General features: G+C 48.3%; 1 protein-coding gene across 2 annotated transcripts in view; it reads left to right on the forward strand.

Annotated features, from left to right (window-relative positions):
- The window catches only part of IL13RA2 (interleukin 13 receptor subunit alpha 2), a 46,660-nt gene that overhangs the window by 18,638 nt on the left and 15,690 nt on the right, over positions 1-12,332 (forward strand). For both annotated transcript variants that reach the window (XM_043522876.1, XM_037909249.2), the window contains exons 3-6: positions 1,100-1,249; positions 4,104-4,255; positions 8,514-8,667; positions 9,795-9,915. In XM_043522876.1, the coding sequence (XP_043378811.1) occupies positions 1,171-1,249; positions 4,104-4,255; positions 8,514-8,667; positions 9,795-9,915 (506 nt within the window). In that variant the 5' untranslated portion in view covers positions 1,100-1,170. The remainder of the gene's footprint in view (positions 1-1,099; positions 1,250-4,103; positions 4,256-8,513; positions 8,668-9,794; positions 9,916-12,332) is intronic.

Raw genomic sequence — 12,332 nt, forward strand, 5'->3', positions numbered from 1 at the left:
ATTGTTGGAATCAGCCTTGCGTCTCGGGGTGAGCTGGGTGACGCCTGCTCCCCCTTCTCCAAAATCTCTCACCTCCTAGAGGGCGGGGGGTAGGGTGACCAGACAGCAAATGTGAAAAATCGGGACGGTGGTGGGGGGTAATAGGCGCCTATATAAGAAAAACACCCAAAAATTGGGATTGTCCTTATAAAATTGGGACATCTGGTCAACCTAGAGGGGATGGGGGGGAAGAGCGGTTGTCTGCTGAAGGGGGAGGGATGGAGAGAGGGGAATGGATCTGGGTGTCTTTCCTGTTCCCACCCTTTATTAATCCAGGATTTATTCAGGAGCCCCTGATTGCTGTTCCCTTCCATCCCTACAGCTCCTTAAGTCTTCCCCTGGTCTGCCTCTTCTGGGAGCCCCTGCCCCAGACTCTGTTGTCTGAGTGGAGGATTCATGTAATAGAGGTCTCCTGATGCCCCCTGGACTAGCTCATCTGATCCAGTCTATCTGGAAGAGCTGGGCAGGAAATGAGTTTTCTTTCCATGAAAATACAGATTTGTGTGTGTGTGTGTTTTGCTAAAAACTTTCTTCAAATTTTTCCATGTTTTCATTGAGAAACTGGAACCCAGAAAACAGAGGTTTGTTTTTGGTTTGTTTTGAGCCACCAAAATCTGAAATTTTGATCAAATGTTTAACGTTTTTGGGAGCTGGCTGAAATTTGTTTTCAGTTGCTCAAAGCTGGAGAGTGTTCAGGTTTGGGGGTTTCCGTTTTCTGATGAAAACCTGAAAATGTTAATTAAAAATGGTCATTTTCTGCAGAAATCCCCATGAGAGAGACAAGCTTACACAGCGCTCTTTTGCAGGTCTGTGTAAGCTTGAAAGCTCATCTCTCACCAACCGAAGCTGGTCAAATAAAAAGAGATGGCCCTCCCCCACCTTGTGTCTCTAATATCATGGCTGCAACCACACTGCATATAACATTGTGGTAGGCATTTAGTATCAACACTGATAATGCTTGTGAGGTGGTTACTTGTGCTCACGAGGCAGGGGGAAATCTGCTTCTCCGGTGTAGCTGGTTATATACCTTAACTAGTTTTCAACCTGGCTTATTTTGTAGGTTTCTCGTGTGCGAATATTTTTCTGGCATAATACACTTCCCAGTGGGAAGCTTTGAAGTCTTACACACAAATGGACATCCAGTGGATTTGTGCCTTCACCACAATCCTAGCATGGTTCTGCACAGGTTCCTCAGGACACCAGACATCAGGTAAATCAAGGAGCGTTCATGATTACGCTATTGTCTAATGCTCGCTTCAGTTTAAATAATGTGCAGAAATTTACCACTCTGTTTATAGAGCATAGGGCTAGAAGGGACCTCAAGGGCTGTCTAGTCTACTCCCCTCCAAGATGCAGAATGTGCTATGTCTAAAACAGTATGAGGATGATTCCTAAATCTTAGCTTTTCATGGCTTTGACCCTGCAAATGGGCAGATCCCTGTCGAAGAGTTTATGCACACGGATCGAATTGCAGGACTGGGCAAACATGCTACTGGGCTTAATGGGAGCTTTGCAATGAACTTCAGTGGAAGCAGGAAGGGGCATCCAGTGCTGATGTACAATAAATCTATTGCACATTGCTGCAATGTCTAAACACACCTTGGGTGTCCGAGAAAAATACTCCCCAGTATTTCCCAGTGAAGCTGAATGTAGCAGGTTAATCTGGTGGATGGGGCTAACTTACAACCTGAAGGGGACTGACAATAAAATTGTTTCTTCTCGTAATGAATGTTTGCTATCAAAATGCAGTGCGTGCTTCCAATGATAAAAGTCCACCTTTAGACAAAGAGAGGAACTGAAACGCAGCTGTTCCCCTCTCAAAGATAAATACCTTCCGGTGATTGAGCCACGTGGCTTGGGGACTCTGGCTTGCAGTCCTCTTCCATGTGAAACTTCCATGGGGCCAGATTCACCAGAGCTGGCCCAGGGAGGTGTAAATTACCCCTGGGCACCAGGAAGGAGTCCCTGAGCATGAGGACATGTGGTGGCACCATTACCTGCTCTGCTTCAGGGTGTCCACCAAACGGTGCTAGCTCAGAGAGGCCCAGTCAGCAGAGGCTGCCTCGTAGCCCAGCTAAGGCACAGCACGATGGAGTCTTTTCCTTCGTATCCATCAGCAGCATGCGGCAAACAATTCAAGGCAATTACCTCTGTGCAACCTGGCTGACAGCAAGAGGGCTGCCCAGGAGTCTGCAAGGCATCATTTGACTGCAGAAGATTGCACAAGTGTAACCAAAGCTCTTGATTTGGACCTAGGATTACTGGCGCTGGAAAGAGCCCAGCATAACTCTCGGACCCCAGAGCTCTGCTCAGCCTGAGTGTACAGGGCTAGCAGCTGGGATGGGACGGAATCTGGTTACCTGTGAACTGAGCACACCTAATACAGAAAATAAAGCTCTTAATTCATTGATGCTTTTCTAATTTTACTTCCAGTTCCTTTTATCCTATTGCTGCGAACGGCACCGTAAATACAGCAGTCTGGGTTCCTAGCTCACAGGTTAGGCTGCACCGTCTAAACAGTGCAGCTCACCCTCACTAATCTTCCTCAGAGCTGTACAAACTGGGAAATATGGGGCCTGAAGCATGAAGGCTGGAGGCTTAAAGTTTGTGGTGGTGTTTGGGGTCTTGGTTAGAATAAACCAATCCTCTCTGAGCCATTATCCTGCAAAGACTTCTGGGAGCACTTGGAAGTCTGACTTATGAAGTCATCTTCCATTGCAAGAGATTCCTGGAGCCAGCTCTCCTAAGGCTCCATGAAAAATGCATGGGAAGAGTGTGTGGATGTTGGATGAGAGTCCAAGAGGAAGACACAAAGGGCCTGGAGTCCTGCAATTCCCCTAATGGCGTAGCCACTACAGCAATCTTTAAAACACTACAATGAAAACCACCAGTCAGTCCAGGTGACTGTGAATAAATTATGTCCTGTAACTGAATCTCTACAAACCCCAATTACCCAAATTGTAATCCTGGGTCTCAAGATAGTGTGTATAGAAAAAAAAAATCTGAGATGTGAAATTGATTCTGGATTGATCTAGTAGAGATAAATGGTCTCAGAAATCTTAATGAAAGAGAATGGCATTCTTAATAAAAAGCTGAGGAACTGGGAAATATATTTTTTAAAAAACATGGAATGTGTCTTCAAGGCACTCTGGTTTGTTATGGTACAGCAGTGATTGTAATGTAGGACATTTTTTCTCACATTATTTTAATAAAAACCAGACTGAAAATAAGAGTAGAAGTACTTCTGTATGATGGAAGGTGCCCAAAATAAGAATTGATTTTGGTTTGTATTCTAGTCTGCCCAGGTGAGCAGGGCTTCCCCTGCCCCCACCCGGGTTCCACGGAGATCTAATACGCTGAAGAGAATATTTAAGGAGAGAGGGGCTAGTTGTCTCTGATATTGGTTAGCTACTGTATGTTCTCCCAAAAGAGAAAATGATTTGATCTGACTTCCTATGGTTCTACTCGATCTGCATGGTGCGTTTGCAGTGTCATCTGAAATCACCCACACTGGTTGATATTAGGGTTTAAAAGTGAGCACAGGAGGGGACTCGAGGGGGGGAAGCAGAGCTGTGATCTTGCATAAAACCATGCAAAAGCTGGCCGGGGGTGGGGCAGCGGGAGGCAGGGATGATTTTACATCAAAATTGTCTCCCTGGCTGTGCACATATGTGCTTGGAGGAGGCCGAGTCAGCCTGGACATGTGAGAAACGTGACATTTTTCACAGGAACAGATTTAGGAACACTGGTGCCGTGTCCAAGTTACAATTACGTGTGTAAAGCCTTGCCATTTCAGGGGCTCCAGCATTCTTAACAACCTACCCAAACTGTTGAGTCTTGCTTTTGAACAAGGTTAAAACACTTTTTGAACTGAGTCCAAGTAATTTGTGCTTAATCCTGGAGGCAGAGGCAGCTTTACGCTGATACCGTAATCTTGGTGCAAAGCATTTTGAGCTTCTGTGGCTAAAAGGGAATTTTCTGGGCAAAATCATAGTTTGAAATACCTGGATTTTTTAAATTTCTCTAAAACAACTTCTTTTATCCAACTGCTTTTTCTGTTTCAGTCGAACCTCCCCGCAATCTTCAGATAATTGACCCTGGACTTTTAGGCCATCTCTGTATAGAATGGCAGCCTCCACCTTCCCTGCTAACCCTCGATCAGTGTACAATAAAATATAAATTAAAATACCGTAGCACTGGCGATGCAGACTGGAAGGTAAGATCAAGCCTAGCTTGGTGTATAGTATTTTGCGACTGCTTCCCCTTTGTTTCATCTGTTGATTACACTTTTTTAAAGTGAATGCTTTGAAGTTGTAAAATAATTAGAGCAACTTCCTTTGACAAGGCCAAACGATCAACCAAAAAGATGAACAATATCGAAACGTAGGTCTGGGATTAGGATGGAAATATTTCACAGCTTAACAGCAACCGCCAAAACCTTTGGGACTGATTAAGGGCCTGCTTCTACAAACACTTCCGACTGGTTTTAGTGTTTATTGCCAAGAGTAATTTCATAGTATTCAGTGCACTAGTAGTCAGTCTCTGCAGAACTGGGAGCCTGTAAAGTGCCTACGATCTTTTGGGATGAAAAGCGCTTTATAAATGTGAGATTACGTTTGATTCTGTCTCATAACATTCTAACATTTCTTGTACCCCCGATGGTATTTTTTTATTACTATTTACATTTATCTCTGAGAGATGGTTTGAACCGAAATCATCCATAAAATAAAATTGCCGATCTTATCTCATGAAAATGTAGCAAGGAGGGAACAGATATGCTTACTGCAAGGAGGATTGTTGAAATACTTGTCAGTGGGCTGGCAGATAAGGCTCCCACATGGGTAAACATGTCATGGGGCTAGAGGAGCAGATACCCAACGCTACAATTGCTCACTGTCAGATATTTAGAAGTGCCAAAAAAACCCAGGCAATTTTGTGTTGGACACACTTCTCTGTAGGGCCATTTGCAAAACCCACGGAAGACAAGGCGAGTCTTTCCAGTGACATCAGTGGGCTCCTAGAGAACAGGTCAAGTCGAGGTGAAAAGGATAGAAATTGGAATATCACAGTGCAGCCAATAGCCTGGCAACTAGCCACGCTACCACGGCTGGACAGTTTCGTCGGCGCTGGGCACGCTCTCTCATGCTGCCTTTAGCTCTAGGCCACAGACTCGTCTGGCTGACTGTTCAGATGATGAGTCCTAAAGCAGGGAAGAGCTCTAGTAACCAATCCCCATTGCTAGGAGGAATTTTATAAGTCATGAAAGGGGAAATGTGCTGTAAGGTGTGTGTCTGGGTTTCTTCGCTTTGGTTGGGGGAAGTCAAACCTTTAGTGACACAGGAATCTCTGGGTGTGCTGATTTTTCTAAGATCATTTTAGCAGTAGCTCAACAAAACAAAACCCCAAAGAAATCTTCACAGGAAAAAGTCAGAATTTTCTAAATTTGCAAGGATGATGAAGAAGAAGTAAAGAGACAGACTAGAAGAGGAGAAGCAGACACAGATGAAGCAACAAAAGTATCTTGTAAAATGCAGATCAGGGAGAAAGACACAGACAACATCATGTGAAATACCCAGTGTCCTGCCAAAAGTTTTGACCGGGACAGGGCTTGTAATTAACTTACTCTGCTGGCAGCCCAGAGTACACAGATGAAATGAAAGATGAAGTCACAAAACCGGAGCTTGTGCCCACAGGCAGGGGTGGCAGGTTTGTAGAAATTTTGGTGGTGCCCAGAACCCATGCCCCCCCAAACTCTGCCCCCCACCTGCCCAAGGCTCTGGGAGGGAGTTTGGGTGGGGGAGGAGGTCTGGGGTGCAGGCCCTAGGCTGGGGAATGGGATTGGGGTGCAGGCTCTGTGAGGGAGTTTGGGGATGGGAGGGGGTGCAGAGGGAAGGGGTGCAGGGGTGAGGGTCGTGGGGTGTGGCTGCAGATGAGGGGTTTGGGGTGTGGGAGGGGCTCAGGGTGAGAGTAGGAGTGTGGGGGGTCAGGGCTCTGTCTGGGGCTGGGGGGGTCAGGGCTCTGTCTGGGGCTGCTCAGGGCTGGGGCAGAGAGGGTTGGGGTGCAGGGAAATGAGGGCTCTGGCTGGGGCTGGAGATGAGAGTTTGTGGTGTTGGGGGGCTCAGGGCTAGGGCAGAGGGTTGGGGTGCGGGGGGATGAGGGCTCTGGGGCTGGAGATGAGGGGTTTGTGGTGTTGGAGGGGGCTCAGGGCTGGGACAGAGGGTTGGGGTGTGGGGAGATGAGGGGTCTGGCTGGGGCTGGAGATGAGGGGTTTGTGGAGTTGGAGGGGGCTCAGGGCTGGGGCAGAGGGTTGGGGTGTGGGGGGGGAGGAGGGCTCTGGCTGGGGCTGGAGATGAGGGTTTGTGGTGTTGGAGGGGGCTCAGGGCTAGGGCAGAGGGTTGGGGTGTGGGGGGATGAGGGCTCTGGCTGGGGTTCGGGATATGGTGTTGGAGGGGGCTCAGGGTTGGGGCAGAGGGTTGGGGTGCGGGGAGATGAGGGCTCTGGCTGGGGCTGGAGATGAGGGTTTGTGGTGTTGGAGGGGGCTCAGGGCTAGGGCAGAGGGTTTGGGTGTGGGGGGATGAGGGCTCTGGCTGGGGCTGGAGATGAGGGTTTGTGGTGTTGGAGGGGGCTCAGGGCTAGGGCAGAGGGTTGGGGTGCGGGGGGACGAGGGCTCTGGCTGGGGCTGGAGTTGAGGGGTTTGGGGTGTTGGAGGGGGCTCAGGGCTGGGGCAGAGGGTTGGGGTGTGGGGGGGGATGAGGGCTCTGGCTGGGGTTCGGGATATGGTGTTGGAGGGGGCTCAGGGCTGGGGCAGAGGGTTGAGGGTGTGTGTGTGTGGGGTGAAAGCTCTGGCTGCGGGTGTGGGCTCTGGGGTGGGGCAGGGCTGGGGATGAGTTTGGGGTGCAGGCAGGCTGCTCCGGGACAGGGGCCAGAGAGGAGGACTCCCCGCCCCAGCCCTTTCCCTGCCGGCAGCAGCGAGCTCTGGGGGAGAAGCCCCCCTTTCCCACCCTCCCCAGCAGCACACTCCCCCCCACCCCTGTCACTGCGTGTGCTCCTAGGGCCCCTCTCAGGCCCAGGAATCTCCCTCGCCTCCCCGTGGTGGGTGCCGGGGGGAGCTGCGTGCGCCTCCTCCCCTGCTGTTGCCCTGCCTGTACCTCACTGGGGGCGAGGGACGGGGCTGCCCCTTGCCCAGCGTGGGGCAGGAGCGGTGACTGCGGGCGGGGGGCCCCCTGTGCTGGTGGAGGGTCCCGCCGGACACCCTGCTCCAAATATTGGTGGAGCTGGGCCCCGGGCTCTGAATGTTGCTGGTGCCCGAGCACCAGGTGGGAATATAACTCACCACCTATGCCCACAGGGAGCAGCTTGTGTAAAAGGCTGTGTGAGCGTCAGAGCCCCAGGGCAGTGAGATTAGTCAGAGGCTGGTCAGAAGCACAGGGCTCAAAAGCCTGTCTTTTATATTCTTGGACTACGAGCGAAAAGTGCAAGCACAAGGGCTGGGTGCACCAGCTGCAGTGATGCAGGAGGGACAGGAATCGGGTTCTGCTCTTTCTCTTCTTTTTCTTCAGATAAATCCCATTTCTTGCTCTTTAATTTTAATCCTTCTCAATTTCTTTTTCTTTATTGTTTTTTAAATTTAAGCTGCTGTTTGTTTGTTTTCCAGTTACTAGGTGATGTACAATTTTTTTTTCAAGTTCAGGAAAAATATTAAATGCTCACACAAATTGTAAAAGTCCCAGATTTGATGGGACTAATTCCTAGCAAACCGTGCTGGTAAGGAATTAACTAGCTCCATCTCCCTGACTTGGGGAGATTGGTTGCACTTCGCCACATGAAGAATCAGTTAAAAGGGAAGGCAGATTTGAGCGGCTCATCTCCCTTCTGTTGGTAGGTCCTTCTAATCTGCGCTGGCACGTTCTATAGCATCTCTGTTAAACTCTGCATGCTGCAAAGGGACACCTGCCCTTGAGTCCCCTGCCGCCTCTTTAAAATGGTCCCCTGTTGTAGTGAGAGACCCATACAAATGAGAAACTAACCGATTAAGGGGCAACCTACGCTGGTAGTGTTAAGGAAGAATCTTTACTTCTGGGCAGGTTGTTCCAGAACTGTCTATTTGGGAGTTTTTGCACCTTCCCCTGTAATATCTGGTGCTGGCTACTGTTTGAGACAGGACACGGGAATAGCTGGATCCTGGGATTAGATTGGATGAATTTCAGTGTTTCATTACAGTGCCTTGAAGGATATCCATCCCCATTGAGGCAAGTGCAGAGGACTGAAATAGCGGGTGCTAGATAAGCATTGGACAGTGTAAATTTGATAGGAATGTAAAAGATCTGTATTGTGTTCACAGGCAACATTGTGTATGTGTATAACCCTATGGTGTAGATATAATATAGTACAGTGTAGAGGCAAGCACACATGGCAAACTTTGCAGCCAATATACACACCAAAAGTTTATTACAGTGTTGTCTGTCTTACACCAGGTTGTTTTTACTAAGAAGTTAAAATATGGCGTTGGATTTGATCTCAGCAAGAGAACTGAAGCAAAGGTCCAGACTCTGCTGGAAGGACGTTGTACGAATGAATCTGAAGTGAAGAGTGACTGGACTCACGCTACCTTCCAGCTTCCTTCACAAGGTTAGGAGCAGGCTGCCGTTCCCCACGTGACCTTTCCAGGCCTTACACCTTCCTGGAAAAATGTGTTGACCTGACTGAAAGGTTCTGCAATGAAGTTATTGCTGCCCCAGTATGTCTCCATCGTCTGACGGGCATTAGGCGTAGCAGAGCCTGTCAGGCTGCTAGATGCAAAAAATGTTCTTTGCCAGGTTAGGCCAATTTTTTGCTTAGCAAATTGTTATTGTTATTTGAGGGTTGTGGACTTAGGGTCTGTCTACACTGCAGTTAGACACCCGCGGCTGGCCCGTGCCAGCTGGCTCGGTGCCCTTGGGACTGTTTCATTGCAGTGCAGACTTTTGGGCTTGGGCTGCAGCCCAAGATCTGGGATCCTCCCACCTCAGTGTCCCAGAGCCCAGGCTACAGCCCGAGCACGAAAATCTACACAGCAGTTAAATGGCCCCTAAGCCTGAGTCAGCTGGCACGGGCCAGCCGTGGGTTTTTAATCACAATGTAGACACATCCTTAAATGCCTGTCGTCCCATGCCCGAGCCGTGACAGCAGCGCTCTGGCTTAACCTCCCTGCTCACGTGTGCTTGGACGCATGCCTCTGCAGTCCCTGGATGGAAGAACTCCAGCTCGATATCCCCCGTGCCCTGCCAGGAGGGGAGAATGCAACATGACCTTCCCCCATCAGTGATCACCAGTACTGTCTCGCCTGCATGCTGCCTTTCCCCTCCGGCTCTCAAAACCCTTTGCAAAGTATTGCAGAGCAGTGAAGTGAGTTGTCTGAGAATGTGCATCAAGTCATAGACCAGAGACTGGCCCTCCTGCCATGTGACCCACCTCCCTTAGCTGAAATCTGCTCAATTGCTCAGACAAGTCACCTCTGAATAATTAAGCCTTCACCTTTCCATTGCAAATAAATAAATGTAAATTGGGTTTGATATGCAAAGGGTCACTTAAAATGAAGTGTTTACCAAGATAGCGAGTCCCTCTGGCATGATCACTATCAAATTATCTTGATTGTTCTGTTTACACGAGTTGTCATGATTGCTCAGAGAAATCAAATGGGTTGGCAAGGCTATTTCTCAGCTCAGCCCAAATGGAGCCTTTCAAATAATAGTCATTATTTCCTTTTATTTTAACAGGAGATCTGGAGTCACAGATCCGAGACTTCCACTGTGTCTATTACGATTGGGAGCACCTCACGTGCACTTGGCAGCTGGGCCGGCTAGCTCCTCCTGGGGCACGTTATGAGTTTTATTATTGGTACGTACCAGCTTGGCAGGGAAGCATTTGGGTGCCAGGTGAGACGTCTCACAGGGCAAACAGCACATTAGAATCACACAAAGAAACAGCCATCGCAATTCCGTTTTTGTTGCTGGTGTCCCCGTTACATGACATTACATAGGTAAATGCCACACACAGATGTTAGCACCTAGACATGGGGAACAAAGCATGAACCCTGAAAGCCAAGGTTTGGGGCTCCTGAAAACAGCCTTTGTATCAAATTATTCTAGCAGAGAGGTGCCCAAATCAAAAGCTTAGGTTGGAACCCCCCAAACTCTGGATCTGGAGCTTGCGGCTTGGAGCCCTATCTCTAAACTTGTCCGTACCAAACCCCAGGTCTCAATGGCCCTGGGAAAGTTTGGGTTTGGGTCTGGAATCTGGGACTCTCTAAATCATTATTATTGTCCTTCAGTTAGCACTGAATATTGTAGTAGGGAAGAATTCATAGGCTGCTGCCTGGGATTCTGAGACATCCCCCAGGATACAATCTGGACTGATGGACGACTGTGTCCCCTCACTTCTCCAGCCCCCACCAGCAAACTCCCTGTCCCAGACTTTCCCTCAGAAATGTGCGTCTTGTACTGCCCAGCCGCCTCCCGGATGATACGAGCTCATATAAGGTCTGTCATTTATTAATAGAAAATGATATGCACAAATCTTGTTCTCCCAAATGGTGTTTCCCAAACATTTCAATCCGAACTCTCGCTAGTTTAGATAAAACAATAACACAAATTTATTAACTACAAAAAGATTTTAAGTGATTACAAATAATGAGGTGTAAAAGTCAGAATTGGTTACAAGAAAATAAAAGATAAAATAAATTAACATCTAACTTAACAAGCTAAATGAATTCAAAGCAAAGGTTTCTCTCACCACATGCTTTCGCAGTCTTACTGGATGGAATCCTACCAGTCAGGACCCCTCCCCAGTTCAGCATTCATTTCCTTGTCTGTCAGGTGGTGGTGATGCCATGGCAGAGAGAAAGGGAGGTGTATTTTGGGACCTCTGTTCCTCTTTCTGATCATTGTCTTTTTCTTTGAAAATTATCTCCAGCTGAGGTCAGGAGACAGAAAATATGTGGGGACCAGAACCTCCTGCTGTTTCTTTGCCAAAAATGTAAATTTCTTGCTCATGCCCTCTTTCCTGCCGAAGAATGGCCACTTAACCAGGTGATAGACCATTTGATTTTGTTGACACTTGGCTGAGACATCAGTTTGCCTTTTGTCTTTGAGGAACTGATATGTGCCTGCTGTTCTAAACATGGAACATGTCTCATTAATGTTATTCAGTAAAATCTTATACCTTTACATACAAAGTTGCCACACACATTTTACCAGGACAATAATGATCAGCAAGTTGAGTTTTCAAACAACCTCACAAAGCATATTTTGTACAAAATCCATATAGCCTTGTAGAAAGGCTACAGACTGCCACTGATTCACAGTTGCACTTAAACAAATGGCTTAAAAAAGATTAAACTTTTCAAGATTCAAAATTGACTGGAGAGGGGCCCCTTCTGGCTGCCTTCAGGGTAATCTGGGACAGCTCTTAAAGGACGAGATCACTTCCTCCCATAGAAGAGGGCAGTAGTTTACCCTTCCCCACTCTGCAGAATGGTTAGTGGTTTAGCTGTAGGACCAGGGACATTGGGGGAATTCACTGCACCCAAGTCATCCTTGGGAGACCCATGCCTATGTCAGCCATTCCCCTGGACCCATCTGTCGAGAGGTTACACAGCATGGAGAGGCTCAGCAGAGATGCTAATGGCTCCTACAGCGGAGTTTGGGTGGGGGGGAATGTACCTCAGTCTGGGCATGTCCCTCCTACACCACCCAGAGCACCACTCCCTGTGGTCTGCAGAGTCCTATCCTCACCTAGCCCCAGGGCCGGCTATTCACCATGGAAAGAACTACACGCACAGCCCGTGCCTATCTGCACACAGATCCAAAGGGGTGAGCTCCCCAGTGTTAGTCTGTAAATACAGCCTCCTCTTTGCCTCCTGGTGAGGGTCCCCTTTCTTCACATGGGTGGTGCTTTCTGCACCAGGTGTGTGTATTTTGCATGTGTTTTGCACCTTGGAGCCCCTGCCTTTCCCATCAGAACTAAAGCATGTCCGCCACGCATTTCTGCTATCCATAGAGTCAAGTAAATCTGAATTTTGTGGGAATTGGCTTCAGTTCACCAGTCCTAATGAGCAGCCTAGTCTGAAGGTTAATGTTTCTAGGCTTTTATCATCTTTTGCACCCCGGCCACTCTAGGTCCCTGAATGCGTATCCCACAAAAGTTAGGGGGCTGTTAAAGTGTAGTGGTGCGAGCCCATCCAGATAAGTGCCATTAATTCATGCATTTTCCAGCCATTTCTTCTGTCTAGTTAATCCTATTGACCTGCTGCAAGG

Source organism: Chelonia mydas, chromosome 9 (assembly GCF_015237465.2).
Source record: "Chelonia mydas isolate rCheMyd1 chromosome 9, rCheMyd1.pri.v2, whole genome shotgun sequence".
In the NCBI taxonomy this organism is placed as follows: Eukaryota; Metazoa; Chordata; order Testudines; family Cheloniidae; genus Chelonia; species Chelonia mydas.